The sequence below is a fragment of the Bactrocera dorsalis genome, chromosome 2, assembly GCF_023373825.1.
Source record: "Bactrocera dorsalis isolate Fly_Bdor chromosome 2, ASM2337382v1, whole genome shotgun sequence".
Classification (NCBI taxonomy): Eukaryota; Metazoa; Arthropoda; class Insecta; order Diptera; family Tephritidae; genus Bactrocera; species Bactrocera dorsalis.
The window spans coordinates 2,843,059-2,866,857 of NC_064304.1; the positions used below are offsets into that span (position 1 = coordinate 2,843,059).

The window sequence follows — 23,799 nt, forward strand, 5'->3', positions numbered from 1 at the left end:
TACGGATATATTGGAATTTGCTGATTGTACTATTTACAGGATAGAATGTTTTTGAGGCAGCCGAAATTAAAAAATCATTTGACTAAAGTCTCACTTTACATATAGAATTTGCCTAAAAACCAAATGTTGGTAGTCGAAAAAGTCTTTTCGTATTTTGTCAATAGATCTCATTTAGTGTTGGAAAGGTTAGCTTTTAAGCTTCATTTTACCAAAAAAAATTCGGAGTAGTTGAAAAAAAGTACAGCCGTTCAAAAATTAGTGAAAATCATAATTTTGAAATTTTTGTTTAAAAAAGGGAAGAATGCCACCAATGAAATTTGTGAAGTTTGCACAACAATGGCTCGCTCGCTTCCGTTCTAGAAATTTCGAAATTTCGAAATTTCGATTTACGTTGTTGGAATAATATGCAAAAAATTGGAAAAATGTCAAAAAGTGGTTCACCAAAATGGTACATATTTTTATATTTATTTATTAGTATAAATATAAAAAAATAAGCTGAAGTTTGATTAGAAATACGAAAAGACTTTTTAGACTACCCAATATATGGATCCAAGGCTTTTGAATTTGGCTAATAACCGAATATGTTATGTGTGTGTATGTATGCGTCCAAAATATCGCGCGGAAGTAATTTTTCGTTGTTTTCCGAAAATAGTTTGGTGTACGTTTCAACAGCTAAATTGAAAAAATGCAATTTAACGATAACGAAGAGGAGTTCACTTTTCGTGTCTATAAATTTGGATCGGGGTACACTAAGCTACAACGAAAAGTTTACATTTACTTCGAATGCAGAAATTTGAAATGTTATATACAACGACTCCATATGCTCAGAGCTTGCTACGAGCTTGTTATATGTCAAATAATTACCATAAACTATGTTAATTTGGACATTATCACATTGCGAATGTGACACCTTTCTGGTGTCCCCGCTGCTAAAAAGAATGTGCCGTGATGTTATTGGCTGATTGATTACTGAATCGGTAATAGCAATGCGTTATACAATATACAGTTAGAATTAGAAAAAAACCAATTTTTTTATTCTATTTTCTTAATGTATATACATATACATATTTAAGAATACACACAGAAAAATTCATGTCGTTCCGGTGAATATTTTCGAAGTTACACGAAAATTTGAAAGGGCGTTTTAGAGTGCTTGGAAGAACAAGGCTAAACTTTAAACGCGTTTTTGCAATGTCGGTGACCAACAAGGACGAAATTTTGGTCAAAAATCGATTTTTTTTTAGAGAAACCGCTATTTTGTCAAACAATTTTATTTTGCTTATTCCTTTGATTTGTTTTACTAGATTTCAGAGGATCCAGTTCAGAGAGGGTCTCCGCAAAAAGTCTTTTTTGAGAGGAGCTCCCAGAGACCAGCTGTAATGCCTTTTATAATAATTTGTTTAGTAATATTAAGTCTTTTAATACATTATAAAATAAAAAAATACCAAAATATGTATAAAAATTTTAATGTTTTCTCAGAAAAAATTCTGGAAAATTCGCTTTTTTCGGATTTTTAGCTGTATATAATTTTTCTAATTGCACATTTTAATGTGCTCAATTTATTTGTTTACAATTTAAAAAAAGTTTTGGACTTACCTTTGAAGTTTTTTTATTATTCATGCTTATTTATTTCTTGATCATTACCCCACTTATCAGAAATACTTTAGGCTGAAAACTTTCATTTGTCGGCTATTGTGCTGTAGAGCTGCGTGTACATTTCGACATGCTCGTAGACAAGCACATTACTTTTCACCTGTGTTGTGCCGGTATCAGTAACAAAAAAAAATCGAATGTTGTTCTGCGCTTTTAATTTTTGGTATACGTGGCTAAGAGTAGATAATTCTTAGTTTTTAATTTTTTTTTGGTGTTGCTTATAGTTGCTTAAACATTTCAAATACTTTTAATCTACGCTGGAGCTGCAGCGACCATACACACTCATACGAAATTCGGGAATATTGAGAAGCGCGTGGTTTTGATATAAAAAAAAAATCGAAATTTCTTTAGATGACTTGTGGTTGGATGCTAGCTATTGAAAACAGCTGTCAAATGCATTGGTTCTTCAATGCAATGAGCCGGAAAAAGAGCGTACATACCTGTATGTACACTTCTGTATATATGTACAAACAATGCAATTGTGTAAATATTTTATAGAATTTCTGCATTTACTATATATACATATGAATTACATAATGGAATATATTCATTGTTTGTTGGTAGAAGTGTATTGTCACCTAAATGCAAAAGAAAAATATCGAAAATGAGTTTTTTTATTGCTTACGATGCACTACGTCATATTACATATATACAAGTATGGAGCATAAAATTTTCAACTTCCGCTCTCAGATATAACCAATATGTAGCCAATATATAACCATTTTATATCCATTTTATTATCAAAACTCAAATTTTGTTTCATTACGAGCGTTTAATAGTCTTATATCGTTTTTTCTTCGCCTAAAATATTATGAAAAGTGATGTTACGTTATTTTGCATTTTAGGTGACGGCGTGTTTGTTTTTAACTAAGAACACATCAAACAGAAAAAAACTTAATTACAAAAAACTTGTAAAATTATTTTGCTTTAATTTTACACAAACACATACATATGTACACACAATTATCGTTAAAAAAATTTTATTTTATTTTAAAGAAATCACTTAAGTTGTGCAATGCTCAGCTCTTCGTTTCTGTACAAATCCTTCCATTGTATTGATTTATGCCCATCCTTCTTTTTGTCGCAGGGCCGGAGGAATTCCTGTCCAGTTGCGTGGAACCACTCGTTGCAGACTGGTGAAATAAGAGAAGCAAATTTTTAATTTTTTCGACATTTCTAGTGAATTGGAGAGTGCTAAAAAAGTTTTCATGCACCACGTTCCAGACACTTCAGTTAGACACACATATTTATTTCGAAGGAACCATAAAATCATTTACGATAACTTTGAAGACGCTGGAGTTAGTTTTATGGTACACGGAAGCAATGCGACGACAGAAACTAAATGAATTCAATCTATAGAATATGTATGATGTGGGTTTTTCTATCTGGCATCGCAGTTTAATATTTTACAGGCTCCAAAATACTTACAAACCGAAAAAAATCTTATCAACTACTTTCCTTCCTTCTGAACTTATAGAACTTGGCTTTCTGTACCATGCTACCTTAAAAATATTTCGTTCCTTCTCGCACCAAAGATAAAATAAATAATTAGTACTTACTCCACTTCGAGCCCATCAACACCGGACAACCGCCATGTTTCGTGCGATAATCCAGTTCCAGTGACTTGTGTAAATTGTACCAAACGATCATACTGCCCCTAATGGGGGGCGCAGTCAAGCGCAGATAGGGAAAGGCGGTAGCACCACCAAGTTCTACCTCGTTGATCTTTATAGTATGAGGACAGAAAGTAGAGTACAGTCATATATATTTAATATAACAATTTTCGAAAGTCAGAACTTACATAAAATAATGCGGTTGCTATGCGATTGCCTTGACCCCCGTACTCATCTGTTTCTAACATCTAACAAGACAATTGTGCAGCATAAAGAAGATATGAATGATATGATGAATGATAATAAATATAATAATCACCTCCGAGAAGTCATAGTGAGCGCCGTAATGGCCTCCAATGCCATAATTGGCTACTTGTAAATGCTCGCCGGACTCCAAAGACAGACCCGTTGCGTCCTTTAAGCGTTGTGCGATGTTATTCAAAAATGGATGTTCCTTAAAATCGAGCCAAGCATTTTGACTTGTACGCACATCAGAGTAAGTTGAGTTTTCTAGATCGCCGACCATCGACCGCTCCACATAGTCTTCGGTTGCATTTAATATTTGTTCGATTTCTTTCTCAAATATGCTTTCATGGTAGTATGAAATCGATGGATCGAGGTTCAGCTCTTCCTTCTTGAAGGGCGCTATAAAACGGAACGGCACATTGTTGTGCACATAACGGCAACGTAGACGACGCTTTTCGCGCGGTGTTTGTTGCAGCTCACCATTGCATGTCTTGTCGAAGAGTACGTCGAGTTCGGTGCGCTGCGAGTGAGAGTTAATTGTGAGAAAAAACAAAAATTCCAAAAACAATATAAATATACCCGCAGATATTTTTTAGACTCGTCCTCATTTGAAATGGCATATCGCTCCTCAAGCGCCTTATTCGAGTAGATCGGCCTATTGCGCAAACCATGTACATTGTTGGGATCTTGGGCCAAGAGTTCTTCATTGAAAAGCAGAGCCAACTTGCTCTTACCTGCAAATATTCAAAGGCAAAGCACTAGCTTTCTACTAAAATACAATTTTCACTGTTGCACAACAATTCACCTAAGTAAAACATGGTAATCGATAGCTGTTCTAGGATCTGTACGTCGGTGATCTGTCCTATAAACTCCTGCGGTTCATAAGACTCCTGCATTTCCTCGGCCAAGCGTATACGCGCTTGTATAAGCCACTCGGCAGCGTACTTAAGCTCTCCTGCTGAATACAAATTGCGGCCTAGCCAAAAGCATTCGCTCGCTGTAAAATTAGAAGACAAGTTCATTTCCATTAGATCGCCAGCAGCCACATCAACGGTTTCTTGCTGGTAGGTGCGCTGTAAACGCGCCAACCCTTTGCTGGCGCCCAACAAATCTTCATCAGTGGGGAGCTTAAAACCATCCCTCTTTACCAGTGCGGTGAGATTTGCAATATATTCTATTCTCAAGGGATACAAAACTTATTGCTGATCTTCGCGTTATGTAAAGCGTTGACTCACCTAGTGCGGGTTGGTCCGCCAACACAGTCTTGTTTAAGTTCTGCCAATCGATCACAAAGCGCCTAATAATCTTATACGCATTCAGTGGATTAGAATAGTGTTCATAGAAGTCACCTTCGGCCTCTTGAGAAACCTGCTCCAGCTCATTTAGTGTTCTATGAGAATAATGAAGGCATTTAACACGATCCATTGCCACGTTTTTGAATTTGCTTTATTTGCAACTTACTCATTGACTTGCCGACTAATCGCCTCCATTTTCTCCATATATGCTTCCAGATATGTAATCGCTTTCGTTTCTAACTCCAGCAGATCGAATAGACTTACGATGGATGTGTAGTAATCTCCACTCACATTGCGGCTTAGAAAAGTCAGCAGAGCTAAAACTATGAACTGTTGGGGCTTCATTTTCGGAGACCAAACTTCAGCTATTGCCTCGTTGGCTTTAAAATTATAACTGAAATTGTATTCAACCAACTTACTGCATTTCAGTTTTCGTGGCCGAAAGTAGTTCGAAACACGGAAAGTCACTGTTTACACAAGTGTTGAAGAACTGTCGGCCGAGCCAGTACGGAAGAGTAAAATTACATACGTGCATAAGGAAAACAAGAAAATAAGCTCTTCATTAATATCGTATTTACTTAATTTTGACTTTATTTATTAGTATCTTTTATGACTTGATGCAATGCAAAGAATTCCAACTTATTACTGAAAAAGTATGTATAAGTATTTAAAGAAGGTTTTGCTGGGAATCGCTATGCTTGAAGCAAAAAACTTTGCTCTGTAGATGGCGCCATATATCAAACTGTAGGGAAATGCTTAATTCAATGAGTAGTTCGACGACATTTGCTCGTCTTTGCACGCTACTAAAACTAGGAAACCTTTCAGTACTCGGTACAAAACTACAAACAACTCGATGCATTCAAAAAATATCTTTGACCCTTCCTCTTGCAGACTCTGTGAAGAAAAATTGAGTAGTATTACTATGCTTATAGAACGAAATTTGAACTCGAAGTGGTTAATTAAAAGCAGCGATTTGTTTCTCATTTCTTATCAGAAATATATACACACATATTCCACATACCCATCTAATGCTATAAATATAAAGAAGAGCAAAATAATCGGGCACATACGTCTCTTATGCAGCAATTCTTCAAAAGTTATGCCATCGGCGGCTAATCAATATGCATTTTTGCACGCACCGGCACTACTTCTTACGGTTTGAACAAGCGGAACAACAACAATAAAAGAACATAATGATAACAAAGAGCAACTCTGTGGGGCTGATAAGCGAGCTTTTATCAATACACAACCTCACTTCCACCTGAGGCCACGGCATTGAGCCAGAGGCGTTTCAAATGATAAAATGACGAGCCACATATTTTGGTGGCACAGTTATCATATCAGTAAATACTGTTTGCTAGACAAACGCAATGCAATACCGTATGGCAACAACGAGCTTGCGCCCACTCGGCACTCTGCTGAGCCGTCAATGTGATCTTCCTCAACTTTAATTATTTTGATTTACCTGAGCAACATTTTGGTGATAAACTAACAGAAAAAGGGCACATTCAAGAAATAGATAGAAGAGGGAAGTCAGTTCAGCTATCTAAAATTGATATGAACCGCAGAAATATTGCTAATTATCACTTTGTGCAACAGTCTAAGTACTATTTAACCATTGCTACAAGACTTTGGCTAACTGTCGTTTTCATTTAGTTGCCAACAATCGGGTGAATCACAGTGCTTACAGCCAGTGGCTGCTTAACGGAAATATGCTCTTTGTCGGTTTTTTTCTTCTGCTCCTCGGCGCTGACTTTGGCGCATCACAAAACGCTCAAAATTTTGACAGCCTCACGACGTCCATAGCCGGTCTGGAACAACTGATTGAGACGGAGGCATATTTGATACAAAATTTAGAAAACTACGCGAAAGAACTGGAAGAAAAGTTACTCGTCATTCGCAGGTGAAGTGTTGTTGTGATTTGTGTTGCTGCAAATAGTGTTATAGAGAATTATCTCACCGACTTTTTCTCAAAATAATGTCATATAAACTATGTATATTATGTAGGCATTTGATGTTTGTACTTTAACAAATTTATTCAATGGTTCCAATTTATAAATGTAATTGTGGTGACGATACAGCTAAGGTGATAATACAATTCTCAGAAAATACTTTGGATTATTCAAGAAGCTTTAACGTCTTAACGAAGTAAATCCTATCAGACACGTTAGCATTGCCGGGAAGTGCAAAGTTATTTATTACAAACTCTAATTAGTGTATGACCAAATATCTATGAGAATGCAGACCCTAAAATTTCCAAAGCAATTCCATAAAACTGTATAAATACAAGAATAACTCGAAAACGAGGAAATCCTCTAAACTCGGCTGCTGTGAAGCCACAATACCTTTCTCTAATAAAAGAGTTTTCCATGCAAGAAATTGATGAAAATCGGTCAGTTTGAATAACAGCTAAATATTTCAGTGGTCTGATCTGAAAAATATGTTCGTAGTCCTTGCATTGCCTTAGACAATAATCTACAAGGATCGTTACAAAGTAAACAGGACTTAAAAAAAAAAAACAGAACAAACCGTGCCATATCAAGTGAATACGGGGAGTGGTAAATGGTTATAATGCGAGTTTTGCTCAAATAATCGGTCACAAGCGTAGATCGATGAGACGGCGAATTATCAATTTTTGGTCGTCAGTCAATTTTTGCCGAACAAACTGTGCACACACCTTTCGTAAGCGCAAATATTCGGTCAAAATGCGATAAATCGATGTTTTGGAGATGTTTAATTACATTTCCATGAATTTCAATGATGATTTCGGCTGATTTTTGATGAATTCACGCACAGTTTCGATGGAATTTCCGGTGATCACGGATTTTGATTGGCCCACATGTTGATCATCACTTATGTCCTAACGATCACTTTTAAAACGTTGAAACCACTCTTGCACTCTGCTACGGGATAGGTATCATCACCATTTCATCAATTGAAACGTTTCCGTAAAAGTTTTACCAATTTTAAAACAAAATTTAATGTAGACTCTTTGTTCGAAGCTCATTTTCGCACTGATAACACAAACATACTGACACTTAAAACGCAATAACTTCTCCTCCATTCAATGAAATATAATGAAATTCTAACTGGACAATCGATAAAGATAGCAGATTTTAACGCGTGAGTCGACATATAGATGGCACCACTAGGGGCGCTAGATTTAAAACGTCCTGTTTACTTTTGAACGCTCCTTGTATGTGAAGAGAATTTGTGAAGATACCTGGTCAAATAAAATGTTTTCTATGCAGGAATTGATCAGTTTGTATGACGGCTATATCCAATAGTGGTCCAGTATCGGTGCTTTAGACAAATTAACAGGTCCTTGGGGAGAAAAGCACGTGTCAAAATTTCAGATAGATATCTCAACTGTTTTGTTGCGTTATATTTAATTTTTGGCCATACTTAAGGAGTTACATGAGTTTCCTAGGGTAAAAAGCAGTCTTTTTTCAAGAATTTTATTTTTATATTAAAATTCATTCATATTTATAACAATTTCATAAATATTTTATTACAATTTTTTTGCTAATTGTATAATATCTCAAATACCTGTGTAAAATTTCATGAAAATTGGTTGAGTAGTTCTCGAGAAATATTGCCAATCGACTTCAAGAACACAGTTTCGAAAAAACCCGTTTAAAGACGGTGCACTTAGCCCAGCTAGCCTCGAGTGAACAAGTTCTCAAGGCTGTATCTCCGAAACTATTACTCGAATCAACTTGAAAATATAAGACAATATTCTGGAGGTGTTGCAGAATTTATTACGACTTTAAGTGATTATTTTTTTTTATTTTCGAGGACATTTCTATTTTATATTAAATAACACATGCCATTCTATACTTTTCCTAAAGCCTGATTACTAACCTTCGTGCAGAGAATGACAAGGCACAGAAGAATACTGGCTACTACGTATCCATACCTACAAATGTATTATCTTTGGTACGCCGATTGCAAAAGGACTGGACTTATTTGGACATTTTTATGAAAGAAAGCGTTGGTCAAGGTAATTCTCTCCTAAATTTACGCAATTTAGAGCGTTGTAATAATGACGAAATATTTTTTTTATTCTTGAAGAGCAAACTAAAGCGTTACACGAGTATTGGTCTAACTTGCCAACGGAAAACGATTGGGGCGAAGCGGTAAATGCAATTAGCCGACTACAAGACACATACGAACTTAAAACAGAAGACCTCATCAAGGGTATAATTAATGGCAAACAGTATGAGTGAGTATCCTTCACATAAACTTAGGAAGACTGAATATTATCATCACAGTTGAGAATTAACCGGCCTGAGACGAGGGCCTTCGGTAAGCAATGGCAAATTATCGAGTGTATTGCTGAGCGAAGCAGTTTAAGTGTACATATTAATAAAGAACATTCTAAATTTTGTGTAGTGGAGTTTTTAACGCTTAAAAACTAGAAATTTTAATAAAAAGTCTTTTTGTAGTACAAAATTGTCGGCACTGGATTGCTACGCAATGGGTTTCGAGCTGTTCGGTAGGAAGGAATATATAAGCGCTGGATTTTGGCTTTATTCCGCAATCAGTATGTACGAAGAGAATGCTTTGTTAAGACTTCATGACTTGAGCAGAGAAAAAATTATGGAGCTGTATGCCGAAACTCTCCTGAAACAAAGTACTTACCAAACATACTATACGGATCTTTCTATATCTATACAATATGAGTACTGAGGTCCGATTATACATATATTAATCGACATTTCACCACTTTCAGGTCGCTATCAGGATGCTCTGACAATGATGAATGTGGTATTGAGTTTACCTTCGTCGAAGCCTAATTCGGAGCTCCAGCGCCGGAAAAATGCCGTGGAATTGCACATTAAAACCAACGATCCACAGCCAGTAACGGTGAGTCGGTTCAATTGACAGTTAAAACAATAATACAATGACAAACTCATTCATCTTTAGCACACGAAAAACCCGCCAACTGGTTACCAACTTGGCTGTCGTGGGGCATTTTCGAATCAGCTATCGAAGCTCTATTGTGTCTACAACACGACCACCACAGCCTTCCTTAAATTGGCACCCTTGAAAATGGAAATCCTAAGCCTTGATCCGTACTTGGTTATTTTCCACGACGTTATGAGTGACGAGGAAATCGCAACGCTTCAGCGTATGGCCCAACCGGTTCTGAGGCGTGCCACCGTTTATAGCGAAGAACGTAAACTGAGTGAAGTGGTTGCCGGTCGCACCTCAAAATTTGCCTGGTTCTACGACGGTACAAATGAGGTGACAGCGCGCGTTAATAAACGTATTGAAGATATGACTGGATTTGAACTTGAAGGCTCGGAAATGTTGCAAGTGATGAATTATGGACTTGGTGGACACTATGCTACACATTACGATTTCTTCAATGTCTCCATGGTAAGCAATTAGAGCGCGCCCATTCCTCGGGTAGTAAATTTTGTATTTTTAATGCTTTCGTTTTAGACGGCTGATATCGTGGCAATGCAAGGTGACCGTAAGGCAACGGTACTCTTTTACGTAAGCAAATTATTTGTTTTCTTAAATATCGCTATTATATGTATGCATATTTATTGTGTGAAACTAGATGACTGATGTGGAGCAAGGCGGCGCGACCGTTTTTCCAAACATAAAAACAGCGGTCTTCCCCAAAAAAGGCACCGCTGTCGTGTGGTATAACCTCAACAATCGGTTCGAGGGTGATTATAAAACGCTGCATGCCGGTTGCCCCGTCATAGTTGGCTCTAAGTGGGGTAAGTTTTGCAATAAGTATGTTTAGAAATATTCGTATAACCTTAAACTGATTTATTGCAGTGACCAATAAATGGATACGTGAACGAAACCAAATGTTCCGACTGCCCTGCTATAAAGGATAATTAAAAAATAACTCTGCGATTAGTATATAGGTTTAGGCTCGAAAACCAATTTTTAAATGTTTTTAATACAGTTAAATAAATAAATTCAAAAAATCGAAGTTGTAGTGTCTTAATATTATTGTCAGATCATTCGGTAGTAAGTCGGTTGGTGGTGACATCCTATTACTTTTTTATGTAGATCCTCGACCAATGCTCTAAGGATAAAATTTCTCGATTGTATTGTTAACAAAAAATTCTGAGTTTTTAGTTTTTAAATAATATCAAAGTCACACAAAGCCAGCATGCAGTTACATACATACATATTTCCCAATGTATTTACATATTTGCGGCATACATTTATGTATGGCACTTTGTCTACTGGCTTCTAAACAACAATTTATTAATTATGTTGTTATGATCAGCCGGCTCATTGACCCGAAAGCTCTCCAGCTCTTCAGCTCAGCGGCACTACGCTTTGGTTACAAATATGTTAATTAGAAACCGGTTAACTAATCGCTTCACATTTAAGCTAGCGACCCACGAGCAGACTGGCTCAGAGGCTTTCTTTAACCTTTTCTTCCTATGAAAAGCCCACAGCCATACAATGTTTTGCACATGAAGCTGAGCGTTAGTCGCCTTTGGTTACGTGACTTTCAGTTGGAATTTCGATTTTCGCTAGAACGGTTAGCCGTTTATTACAGCGACACGCGCGGTTTGTGCTTTATTATTTCCATTTTAATTTGCTGCGTTATTGTGATACTCGGTTTCTGCGCCGTGAAAATGCAGTTATTTTTCCTGCTAACCTGCGCGCTTTTGCTGCTCCATTTGGGAGCGGTGTTTGCATCCAAAATGGAGTTTTTCTCTTCAGTGCATCAAATGTCGAAATTAGTGCAATTTGAAGGTGTTCTCCTGAAGCATATGCAAAAATATGTGGGATTTAATGAAAATAAATTGGAGTTTCTAAAGTCGTAAGTTTGGCATGAGAAAAATTTTGCGCTTGAAGTTACAGTACCGACAGTGGAATGTTTTTGAAAATTGATTTGGACTAATATTGCTTATTCGCCGGTTACATGTTAAAGCTGTGAAGTGTAACCGTCCGATATATGGAATATTTTTTAATGTATAACTGAAAATTGATGGTTTTCGGAAAAAATACAATTATTTATAGCGAAGATATAAACCAGTTTTTTTAATTTGAGATTCCAGTTTTCCAGAGAAATGTTCTTATGGTATCAGTGGGATCATACTTTATGTAAACTTTTTGTGATATTGTCCAACACTAAGTTCCAAAACGGCTTAAGAATAAATTTATCATTTTTTGTAATGGGTATCTAATTAGTCCAACAAAAGCTAGGCCACATTTTTATATTCAAGGCGCGAAGGTATCGCTTTTGGAAATGTCTACTATTCTAGATTTTTGAGTGTGACACCGCTAAGCCATCCTGCACCATCAAATGACGGCATGGGTGCGCTCGGTTCGCGTTCATTCTCGAGAAGAGAGCTTCCAATAGCTTCATTTCCACTATTTTCCACCGCTCCTGTGACATTTGTCCCAGCGGGCTACTGGGATCTATGAGCGACGGTGAAATTGGCTGCCGCCGCTGCCTTGAACGTTGTCAGTTTATCCGCGTGCTTGACGTATAGCATCCGGCTCGTCATACGCTGGATCCGAGGTAGGAGTTGTTTACCTCTTCTGAGTTTTATAATTTGGAGGTCTCTACCCACTGCCTTTTATAGCTACCCCAGGTAATTCATTAGCAATGAACGTTGTAGTACCCATTCATCTACTTCTAAGGATTCATGTAGAGCAGTCCAACATAAGGGGATGATTGGGAGATACGTCAGCCTTCGCTAGGAGTCGTCTGCAATGTAATTACTCTGCCAGGAGCCTGCTTGATATCATGACATTGTAAGTGACACCAATTGCCCAGTTGCCGCCCGCGCGAAGGATACAGCTAAGAGGATTTTGCCGACCTTGAGTGTAATTAGGTCTTAAAATTATGTTTACTCTTACAAACTAATTATGAAAGTATCCAGAAACATAGTACAAATAGTATAGTAAAAATATGAATTGATGAGAAGGTTTGATAAAAAGAACAAGAGACACATTTGGTCGAAACCCGATGTTTTCATTTTTATATAACAAAACTTTTAAAGTATGTACAAATTGGAAAGCTTTTTTTTCTAACCATAGCATACATTTTTACAGTCGTTTGGTCGAATTGGAAAATGATCGCGATGAAGCGCTACAGGAAGGCTTAGACTATTTTGACAGTCCTGTAAACAAATATTTATTAACGAAACGTTTAACTATGGACTGGGAGCGTGTTGAAAATATTATGCAACATGATGCGGGAAAACGTAATTTAAATCATAAATATCACTTAAATTGGTTTGAATCGACTAAAACATAACATTACGATCATTGCTCTCCGATACTTAACAGAACCGCTCAGTAACATAGAACGTTACGTTAACGTCAATCCCTTTCCCGAAGTTTCTGAATTAGAAGGAGCTATTGCCGGCTTTTTGCGCATACAAGATGTATACCGATTGAAAGCGTCAGATATGGCGCAAGGTATTTTGGACGGCGTGAAATACAAGTGAGTAGACAGAAGTGCAAGTTATCTACTCTAATTGTTTTAACTTATTTCATTAATAGCGTGGTAATAGATGCCCATCTCTGTTTGGATATCGCAAAATACGCTGGAAAGGAAAATCAAATGCGACTAGCGCATGCGTGGGCCTTGGAAGCACTGAAACGTTTGCACAAAGCCGAAGAGAACGACAGCGAACAGAAGTTCGTATCGGAGAAAACCGATGAGGCCGAAATTTTGGAATTATTGGCGAAGACTAAAAGACACTTGGGTGATTTGAAGGGCGCAAACCAGACCTATGCTGAGCTTGTAGCATTGCGACCGGATGTCAAGAACTATACGAATAGCTACTTAGATTTTCAGCTAGAAAACATATTTTCGGAATACTCGACTGTTGATCTCACCGAGGAGCATGAGGTGGGTTAGAATGTTTTTCAATATTTAACCCTATCGTAAAGCTAATGTTTCAACGCTAACGCAGCCACTGCCAGCGAACCTGCTCCACACCGATGAGTTCACGCGCTACAAACACACCTGCAATGGCTTGCTTAAGCAAACTCCAAGCGAGGAACGTGATTTGCGTTGCGGCTATCTCACCGAAACCCATCCATTCCTACTGATCGCACCCATCAAAGCCGAAGAGCTAAATCATGATCCGCTGCTCGTGGTTTATTACGATGTTGTGACGGATGCTGAAATAGAGCAAATGAAGACTTTATCCAACGACTATATAGTGCGTGCAAGAGTCATGGGTTACAACAAGAGCGTAGTCTCGCCAGTACGCACGAGCCAATTTGTCTTTCTGCCGAAGCAGTCGCACCCACTGCTGCGGGCGATTGATGTGCGCGCTGGGCATATGTCCGATTTGAATATGGATTTCGCAGAAGATCACCAGTTCCAAAATTATGGCATAGGCGGCCACTACGGCCAACATTACGATGCGTTTGACGCGAAGTTGGTGAGTACAAGCTGTGCTGTTTGCAAATATTTTAGGTAAACAATCAGACTTTCTGGTGCTATATGCTTTTTTTTAGGAACGCTTAATCAGCAATCGTGAATTGGGCAATCGTATTGCAACTTTGCTCTTCTATGTGAGTAAAGGCACCTTTCTTTCTTACTAACTTTTTTACTACTAAAATAACGTCTATGTTTTTTCTCAAGTTAACGGATGTTGAGCAGGGTGGCGGCACTGCCTTCCCCTACCTCAAGCGCCTGTTGATGCCCAAGAAGGGCGCCGCGGCGTTTTGGTACAATCTGCATGCCGACGGTGTGCGGGATCTTCGCACTCTCCATGGCGGCTGCCCGATTATTGTGGGCTCCAAGTGGGGTAAGTTGCAAGCGCTTACATACGATCGTAGCTTTTCCAGCAAATTAATGTTTTTCTCTTCCTCTATCCAGTGCTCAATCGTTGGATCCGCGAGTTTGATCAGAGCGATCGGCGACCTTGCGAGTTGTGGGTCGACAGTAGATAATGCTTTTAAAGACTTGCCATGGCTTTGCTGTATTTTTATGTTTAAGTATTATATTTATGAAATGGGTCTCCTCAGCTGTTTATTTTAGTGCTGAAAAAATAAAATATTTTCTTTAAAATACTTACGTGTTCGTCAAACTTCTCAAATGAAAATTTTAAGCAAACAAAGCCGCAATTTAGTTTTAAGTGTTTCTTTTTATTTGTGTGTGTATTTTCTGCAGAATGTTCAGCAATAAAGTTAGTTCATTTCACTATTCATTAAGTCCGTGTGGCAATGCCACCGAATATTTTATTTATATGCCAGTTTTATTTCTTATTGAATTCTGTAAACAGCTAAGAAAATCGTTTTATTTGCTAAAAATAACGTTCATACCTTTTCTTTAATTTTTTTTCACTGCGATGCTGCACCTTATCGTTTATCAATATTATTTATGTGGACTTAAGAGCTTAAAGTATGCTTCCACTAGCGTGAGTACGTCATTCAAACAACACAAATGTCAACATTTATACATAAATATGTATTACTTATGTTTTATTAGTAAGATTCTCTTTCTATATATATAGTTAAAATACAAGTGTTTTGTGGAAATCGGAATTTCTAATATTCTTAAGTTCTGTATTTGTCATAAGTGCTTCAATTACGGCGCAACTTCGCGCTACAAAATATCAAAAAAGAAGAAATATTATTTTTTTAGTTTTTTTTTGTTTTTGTATTTTCTTTGGTAGGTGGTTCATTTTACGTGAATTATCATAAGTAAACACTAAGTTGTTTTGCGCTAGATTTGCTAGTTGCGCTTTCGAGTCTCGACTTGCGACTTGCGTTTTGTCTTCATAATTACTTTGCGATTTTTAATTGAACTTTTTTCAATTCTTTGTTTTTGAAAAGTGTCTGTACTTTTTGTTTTTGGAATATGTAAGTGTGTTGGTTTTGATTTCTTTGCATTTTGACATTTGGCTTTGTGCGCAACATCAATACAGTTAGGCAACGGAAGTAAATAGCTTTTGCGTTTGCTTTTGTGATTTTTATTTCATTTTATTTTACTTTTACTGCGTTTTCGCATTTCGCTAGTTTCTTAAAATTTTTAAATAATCTGTTTTTTTTTTGTTTTGTAAATCCTTTCTAATTATTTTGCCTTAAATTCGCTTCAGATTTGATTTTAGTTTACCGTAATGCTTGAAATAAATTTTTTTCGCTTCTTTCAGCTGTTTCATCTTCGTGCAATGTGTAGGAGTCTTGGACAAGCTGCTTGCTACTTGTTGGTGTATATAAATGTAAGCATTCTTCTTGCTCTGCTCACATTGACAGTTAGTAAAGTTCTCAAAAACGGGGATTGTCATTGGGGGGGCACACATGTAACATCAATAGATATTTACTTTAACGCGTTTCTTAGCTTAATTAATACAGGTTTTATAAATATGTGTGTTTGTTCAACATCGTAAATTCATTCTGCTTCATAAATAAATACATTTAATGCTGCTAATTTCATAAATTTTCATATAAATATTCATTAGTTTCATAATACCTTTTAATATTTGATTTATAATATTTGGTTTACACTTATTTTAAATAGTTTTCTTTTTTCATAATTTCTTTTATTTGTTTTTATTTTCATTTTTGTATTTTTTCTTTTGCTTAAACTTCGTCTTCTCGTTAATTTTAGGCGTTTATTGAAATTACAGTTTCTTAGTTTCGTGTTTTTTTCTAGTTTCTTGTTTTATTCGCTTTAATCAAATACATTTATATATATTTATGCATGTATGTGTGTATCATATAATACGAATGATATCTATTTACCTTGACTATGAATATATATAGTAAGTAACAACATGTATCTGGTCAAAACATTCAGTGTATACATTTAGATAAGTTCTGAAAATGTTTGGATATGATAAAAGTCATCAAAATTTTGCGCTTCGAAGCAGTGCTGACCGCCGGCAGCGCGCGGTTGCAAGCTGCATTCTCAGCGAGTCTGTGTCTGCGTGTGTGTGTGTGCATGTATACACATATATAATTCAATGAGTTTGTGTGCGCGTGTTGTTTTTGTTGTTTGTAAATGTCAGTGGTCAAAACTTCCGGTGTACTCCAAGTGATATTGCTGGTTGGTTCTGTGGGATTCAGCACGCTCTTCATGTCTACATACTCTCTTTTGTTGCAGTTGTTTTTGTTGTTGATATTTACTGCTGCTCGAGTATTATACTACTTTAATATGTTTGTATTTTTGGTATTGTTGTTGCTGTTGTTGTCTGTTTAAATTTCGTAGTTGCGAAACTTGTTGGCCACATCGGAGTTCTCGGTGCCCCATTCGGTTTTCCGGTTGCCGTAGTAGAGCGCAGCGCCACCCTCGGAGGCACGGCGATGGGCCGGGTTGGGCGAGGCTGCCGAGAGGCCGCCGCTGCCGCTAACACCAGCGCCGGTGGTGGCGCCCGCCTCAGGCAGCATGCGGTCCTTGGTTTTTGGCGTGGCCCAGTGCATGGACTGTGATTTGAAGAGATAATTATTGAATGAATAAATTCCGTGCGCGTTTCTGTTGTGGTTGTGTGTGTGTGTGTATTCTACCATGCGCGTCTCATGTAGTCACGGTGAATTGTTTTCGCTCCATGTAATCGCCCCAAAAGAGGGTTTATTAATATGTGTAACATAAACGTGAGAGAAAATTGTTTGCGATTGTCGAGTGAGGCTTAAACTCCTCAATTTTGTTTACTTTGTATGTGCTTGTTTTTCGAAAACAATTCACCGTTTTTGTGTATGGTTTCAGTTTTCACTATATAAAATGTCGTTATGTAAATACAAAAGTATACACGAATGGATATGGAGTAGGGCAAATTCACAACATCAAGTATAATCATAAAAAACGAAGCCATTGCTGGAAAACTAAATAAAGTACGTAAATCATGCAAAATTTTGAAAATTTAAAACCTCGCTCGGAGGAAACCCAATAGATTGATCAGCTGCAGCAGATAACCATTTTTCCAAAAGCCTCATCGCGAACTTAATAAACTGTATTTTTCCAAAAAACCTAATTTTTCATTTTTGGTATATTATATTTGGTCGGAATTCCGCGTTTTATATTACCTGAAGAAAAGATTGAAAATGAAGAAAAACGTCTCTTACATTAAGAGACCTATAACAGGTGAAATGAAAAGTCCTCGGCCTATTATAGCAAAGCATATTTTTTTGGCAAAATTTTTTTCTTCAAAATAGTTCCCTTCAAGGATGATACATTGCTTATAGCGATCCTCAAACTGCTCGATACTATTTTTGTAGTACGATTTGTACTTTGCCTCGGTTTCGGTGATCTCCACTTTATTAGACGAAAATTTCTTCCAGGCTGGCATTTTTTGAGAACAGGAAATAGTCGTTGGGGGCCAGATCTGGAGAATTCGGTGATGCGGAGCAATTTGAAGCCCAATTTATGGATTTTTTCCATCGTTTGCACCGACTTGTGACACGGTAAATTATCGTGGTGAAATAACATTTTCTTTTCCTCCAAATGCGACCGTTTTTCGGCTATTTCGTTCTTCAAGCGTTCCAATAACGCTATGTAATACTCACTATTGATGGTCCTTCCTTTTTTAAAGTAGTCAATAAATATTATTCCAGGCGCATCCCAAAATACAAACGCCAAAACCTTATCAGCCGACTGTTGCGTTTTTTCATCCTTTGGAGCAGGTTCATCGTGTGCACTCCACTCGGAGGACCTCGATGGAAATGCCAGAGCTATGTTTCATCCATTGTCACATATCGACGCAAAAACTCGGATTTATTACGCCTGAAATTCTTCAAACACTGCTTCGGATCATCAACTCGTCATTGTTTTTCGTCAAAAGTGTGCTCGCCTGGCAAACTCGGAGCTTTATCACACCTAAATATTCGTGAATAATATGATATACTCATTCAATTGATATCTCTAGAGTGCCTGCTAACCACTTCACTTTATTGTCATCCAAAATTGATTTGTACATTTTTTTGATCCTTCAACTTTATTTTACCCTTCAAAAAGCATTATTTTATCAGTACGCGAAGTCTTTTTTTATCCGGACGGGGACCGGTTTAGTTGCTTTTGACATTTTCATTTAGCCACAAGGAAGAGGGAGCCATCTCTAATAAATATTATTCCAAGTTGTAACGAGTTGATTATGTTTTTCTACCTAAGAAGGGGTTCAAAATTGCAACCATGGTAATGAATTCATACGGAAACAAGCCTTACTTACTTTGTAATATTGTATATGTTTAAGAAGTGAAGATTTTGAAGTTTAATAAAGTCCTCCTATATAAATTCATCCCCTGACAGCTACATCACGACCCTCACAAAATGTATGTCAAAGGTAAGCCTACAATACCGATGGACACAGTACCATTGTTAATGGTTCAGAAAGAGAGACCTATTCCGCATTGGAAATGCCAAGCCAATTCCGGCTATGCATCATTGGTAGTTATTATCACGACGGTAAACGACAAAGAAGGTAGACCGAAGTTCTAAGCAAACTCTATGGACCTAAGTGCTCAACTTAGCCGATATATTTTTTCTTTAAAATTGAACATTTTACGAGTAGAAATAATCAGTCTAAGCTTTTTTTGATTTCAATATTAATTTTTTCCCCCACTTTCTTGATGTCGCTTTCGAAAACGCCTACGGATATTAAAAAAAAAAATCGATTTAATATTAAGAACCTCATGCGATTTACAGAGGCTAAGTTTAGCAAGGCTTGCATTGTGATTACTTACTTCGATGGCACACATTAAACAGACAGAGTTTTCTTAGTGCTTGTGAGCAGTTTATCTTCGGCCTACAATTCTTCTGAACAAAAAATATTATTCTAAAATTCGACTAGTAATAAACTCAAATCACAGCAACAATATTTAAAATTCTAGCATTGAAGTTCTTCCACTTTCCACTTTCTATTTGCCATTTTAATTAACAAAATGAGTGTGTTTGCATAGCAATTTGTGCTCCTCATATGCGCTCTGTGGCCTCAGTGGCAAGAGAAATTATTATTTTCTGTATTTCATGCCAAGCGATTCGGTCCATGCGGGAGGGAGCGCATGAATTATGCAGATAGGTACATATCGATTACTCCAAGGACTAATATACATACTTATTAGGCATGTAGTTGTGCGTGTGTGTGTGCGCTTGGAAAATTGAGAAGCTCTATAAATTTATTGCATAACATTAAAATGGTTTACATACATACATATATTCTTAGGAATCTCAGAGTAACGGCAACGAAATGCAATTCCCGCCGGAAAAGTGGCAGGATTGAAAATAAGTTTGCATCAAGGGAAGGAGGGGGAATTGCAATGACAACAGCAATATGGTAAGACACAAAATGACCAACTGACTGCCAATAATGGAGTAGGTGTTGCCACCCAACAAGAAGCTGCTATGTTTTGTGGGCATTTCGTAATATTTTAAAGCTTTCTTATGCGACTATTTTCATTAGTAAATGTGCGGCGGCGGAGTTGTCTCAGTGATTGTGCAGGGGGTCAGAAGCGTTTGGCGGAGAATGTTTTCTTAGCGAAGCAGGGAGTGTGCAAGTCAGTATTTTTTGTAGTACGTTCTCGCAACAGTGCACAGGAGTGTTGGTTTGGGGTACACTAAATGCATTAATGGGGGCACGACGAGAAAGTTTTCGTATCATTTTATACTCGCTGCGTTCGATTTGCCACTCGTACCTCCTTATCCACTTTCTCGGCGATTGTGTATCTTCTCACCTGTCCGACGTGCTCCTTCATACCCAGCCAGTTCTTGTAGCTCATCGCGATGCCACTGTTGCGCCATTTGTCGTAGTTGGCACGCTTCTCCGGGTCGCAGAGCGTCTCCTTTGCCTCCTGCGAGTAGATAAATGTGTTTTGTCGTTATGAAAAGGAAATTAGAAAGATTTGTGAGGAATAATGATTTTTATGTGCAAAATATTCAAATGTAATGAATAAAAGGAAGAATTTTCATGATTTGTAATATAATTTTATAAAATGCTAAGGACTATAACAATTAGTTTTAATATCGCTGTTAAAAATGTGTTCTGTCCAGATGTAATACACTTATGCCAATGATTTTTTCAGTCCTCGAAGCACTTTTTATGAGGAGTTTTTGGGATGGCCTTCAGCTCCTTCAGCAAATTTATGTTTTATCTCTTCGACTGAAAACGGGTCCGACGGGGTTAGTTTGGGGAAAAAGAAAAAATCACACGAAGTTAATCTGGTGAATATGGCGAATGGTGTTTATTGCTTTTTTGTTGTTCGTGTTGAAAAAAATTCAGCTTTATCGAGACGAGCCGAGCAAGAACGCGCTTCATACCAAAACATCTACCAAAGTCATTCGAACGGACTCGCGAGAGATGTCGGGCTCTTTTGCCATCTCTCTAACACTTGCCTAACGGTTTTCAAGCATCATATCCTTCATTGTTTTAATATTTTCATCATTAAAAGAGGTGAAAGGTCGTCCAGAACGAAGCATGTCTTAAACGTTCTCTTGACCATCTTTGAAGACTTTGTATCACTCGTTGGCTTGTGTTTTTGATAAGACTCAATCGCCGTAAGCCGTTTCCAACATTTGCAATGATTCCCCGCACCAAATCTGGTTAGAAATACAAAATTTGAGGCAAATTCAAAATCGGCGGATATAATCAAAATTTCCGGTTGCTTTTTTGACACAATGTATTTATGATATATTTAATCTTTTTGAGCGCATGCTTCGAAATTTTTTATTCGTTGGAACTTAAATGGGTTTCTGTGCAATATTACTGAGTCGTTCACGAGTATCTGATAAGGAAGGGGTTCTAGCTAAGCTGTTGTACGTCCACTAGCGCTAACGTAAAATATTTCCCAATTTAAAATGGATTTGTAAATGTATATTGTCAACAAATTTGGTAATATATTTAAATTGTATTTGTATTTTAAAAACTCATTTGCCGATATTGAAAAGAGATATTATATTACAACCCAAAACCAATTAATTATGCGCTGATGAGTTAATATTTTGCCAGCTCAATGGCAAACCAAATATTTGCTTCTACTTCTAACTAAATTTTGCCAAACCAAACCACGAAACCATTCATTCCACGCATCAATAATGGCAAAGGTAATTAATTAAGCAATCCTTTCGCAGTAATATTTTATGACTTTTCTATAATTCATTCTATTTTGCTATTAATTAATTAATCAATTCAAATAATATTTATTTACTGAATTATTTAGTTTAGCTAGATATGCGCTCATTTATCAACATGTCTGTATTTACTTTTGTATGTATGTGTTTATAGAGTCTGGTTTGGCTTCCATGCTTTGCCAGCACTGTCAATAAAAGCGCAAGGAATTCGCAGAATTGTATATGGAATCTTCTGTTAGTTTGCTTCAATGTATATTTCTGCATATTCAAAATTCCCCACATCATCAATTTTGCCGCAATAGTTGCAAGAGCAACAACAAAAACAACAGGAAGCTCAGCCACAGCTCACATTCAGCTATTTAAAGGCAATCGCCAAAGTAATATTTGTGTTAATTATTGCTTTTGCGCTCATGTGCATTCGCTTTCGAAAGAGGGCGGGGAGGAAATCGCTTGAAAACCATTTAGAAGGGAAATTTACTGAAAGCGATGAGCAAAAAAAGCAATATAAATCTAAATTGGAGTAGAAGCTAAAGCGAAGTGAATGAAACTTCCATTTCACGTGAGCAAATGGAGCAACGAACACCGGGCGCAGTCCATGTGTATGTATGTACACACACACCGGCATATAAGCCGAAGTGTGGGTGCTCTTTGTCCAGCGCTGACCTAAATATTCAGTGGGAAAGCGCTAATCGATTATTGCCTGCTGTCAACAGCAAATGGCAGCTCCCAGCACCAGCACACAAGTGCGCGTGTATGTGTGTCGGCATGCTGGTGCAAATGGTAGCACATTCTGGTGGATTGTAAAAGTAGACCGACAATGGCAAATGCTTTTGCGCCGCGTTGTGTTTGCACTCGTTTATGTATATGTGTGTGTATACTTGTGGAGAGGTAGCGAGTAAGTGACATATTCTGACAGCGACAAATGTGTGGGCGGGCGTTGCGGCCGAAATTCGTCCACATGGTTTGGTTGCTTCTAAAATTATATTATTTTAGAACGAAAAAAGGAAAACAATAGACAAAGCAATTTACGCTTGATTGTTCTTTGCGAGTGTGGGTTTGAGTCCTCCCCAAATCATTGTGGTGTGAAATAAAATGTGTCCTTTCGGTTGTGGTGTATTTATAATTTTTAATAATTTTTTGATATTCTTTGAAATGGCTGGCTTCAAGCCGTGACGACGTATTTATAATAACCGCGCCGGAAAAATGGTGGATAGCAAATGAGAACAACTTCCTTAACTTATGAAATTGATTTACTCTAAATCGTCCAGAAAAATAAATATGCCCCTTTAAGCAATAGTTCTGACTTGATCTCGTCTATCTTTTCATTTGCCAAATAATTTTAGTTTACGACGCAGCCAATTCATTTTCACTGATACATCATTCTAATGGCAGTACTCTTCAGCTCTTTTCAAACAGATACCTAAAATAAATAACAAATTGAAGTCTGCACTTTGCATTATCTCTGAACGATAAGCCGACGCTGTGACGCTCCATTTATTTGAGGGCCATCGAATGTTCACCTCATTGCATCACTCCCCCCCAACCAGCAAGAGGCAGCAATCAAATTGGGAAAGCTTTCAGATTCGGTGGTTTCTACGCCTGAGTGCTAAGTGTTTTGGTGGCTGAGTGGTCAGTGATGTGGTTTGTATTTACCTTCTCCATACACACACATGTGGGTACATACATTCACTACCCTCTTCATCGCTCCATTTCCCGCGCTCTCTCCAACTGTCATTGACGATGTGTTACTCTACGAGCACATGTACATCGTATTTCTAGTGACAACTTGACTACTCTTTGACGGCTATTGTTCCTCTTTATTGTATGTGTTTCAACCACTTTACATCGGAATTGTTGTTGTTGTTAGTAATAAATGTTGTACGATTGTGCGCTTGTGGGCACAACATCAGTTATTCACAACGTGGGCGCATTTCGATGTGTGTGAGTGTGAGTGCGTCTCTAAGCCCACTTCAATTGA

The 23,799-nt window shown here is 37.4% G+C and overlaps 4 protein-coding genes across 6 annotated transcripts in view; 2 read left to right on the top strand and 2 right to left on the bottom strand.

The window, feature by feature from the left end:
• Positions 1-2,551: 2,551 nt before the first annotated feature.
• Positions 2,552-5,312, bottom strand: LOC105226776 (prolyl 4-hydroxylase subunit alpha-2). Its single transcript, XM_049447396.1, has 8 exons — positions 4,974-5,312; positions 4,748-4,902; positions 4,318-4,686; positions 4,092-4,246; positions 3,586-4,032; positions 3,455-3,514; positions 3,213-3,378; positions 2,552-2,786 (listed from the first exon to the last, which is right to left on the bottom strand). The coding sequence occupies exons 1-8, from the start codon at positions 5,150-5,152 to the stop codon at positions 2,653-2,655; spliced, it is 1,665 nt and encodes a 554-aa protein (XP_049303353.1). The 5' UTR covers positions 5,153-5,312; the 3' UTR covers positions 2,552-2,652.
• Positions 5,313-6,265: 953 nt separating this feature from the next.
• Positions 6,266-10,766, top strand: LOC105226775 (prolyl 4-hydroxylase subunit alpha-2). The gene is made up of 10 exons (XM_029550400.2): positions 6,266-6,411; positions 6,464-6,710; positions 8,659-8,810; positions 8,882-9,032; positions 9,256-9,443; positions 9,543-9,676; positions 9,737-10,192; positions 10,259-10,312; positions 10,380-10,545; positions 10,607-10,766. Exons 2-10 carry the CDS (start codon positions 6,520-6,522, stop codon positions 10,666-10,668), a joined length of 1,554 nt encoding a protein of 517 aa, XP_029406260.2. The 5' UTR covers positions 6,266-6,411; positions 6,464-6,519; the 3' UTR covers positions 10,669-10,766.
• Positions 10,767-10,848: 82 nt separating this feature from the next.
• Positions 10,849-14,810, top strand: LOC105226774 (prolyl 4-hydroxylase subunit alpha-2). The gene is made up of 8 exons (XM_049449332.1): positions 10,849-11,615; positions 12,857-13,008; positions 13,094-13,250; positions 13,310-13,661; positions 13,726-14,202; positions 14,279-14,335; positions 14,406-14,571; positions 14,643-14,810. The coding sequence occupies exons 1-8, from the start codon at positions 11,230-11,232 to the stop codon at positions 14,714-14,716; spliced, it is 1,821 nt and encodes a 606-aa protein (XP_049305289.1). The 5' UTR covers positions 10,849-11,229; the 3' UTR covers positions 14,717-14,810.
• An 80-nt stretch (positions 14,811-14,890) lies between these two features.
• LOC105226773 (J domain-containing protein) overlaps positions 14,891-23,799 on the bottom strand; it is a 38,588-nt gene continuing 29,679 nt past the window's right edge. For 2 of the 3 annotated variants that reach the window (XM_011205815.4, XM_011205816.4), the window contains exons 4-5: positions 20,390-20,545; positions 14,891-17,191 (exon numbers count right to left, since the gene is read on the bottom strand). In XM_011205815.4, the coding sequence (XP_011204117.1) occupies positions 16,964-17,191; positions 20,390-20,545 (384 nt within the window). In that variant the 3' untranslated portion in view covers positions 14,891-16,963. The remainder of the gene's footprint in view (positions 17,192-20,389; positions 20,546-23,799) is intronic. The other variant, XM_011205818.4, reaches the window with a different exon arrangement.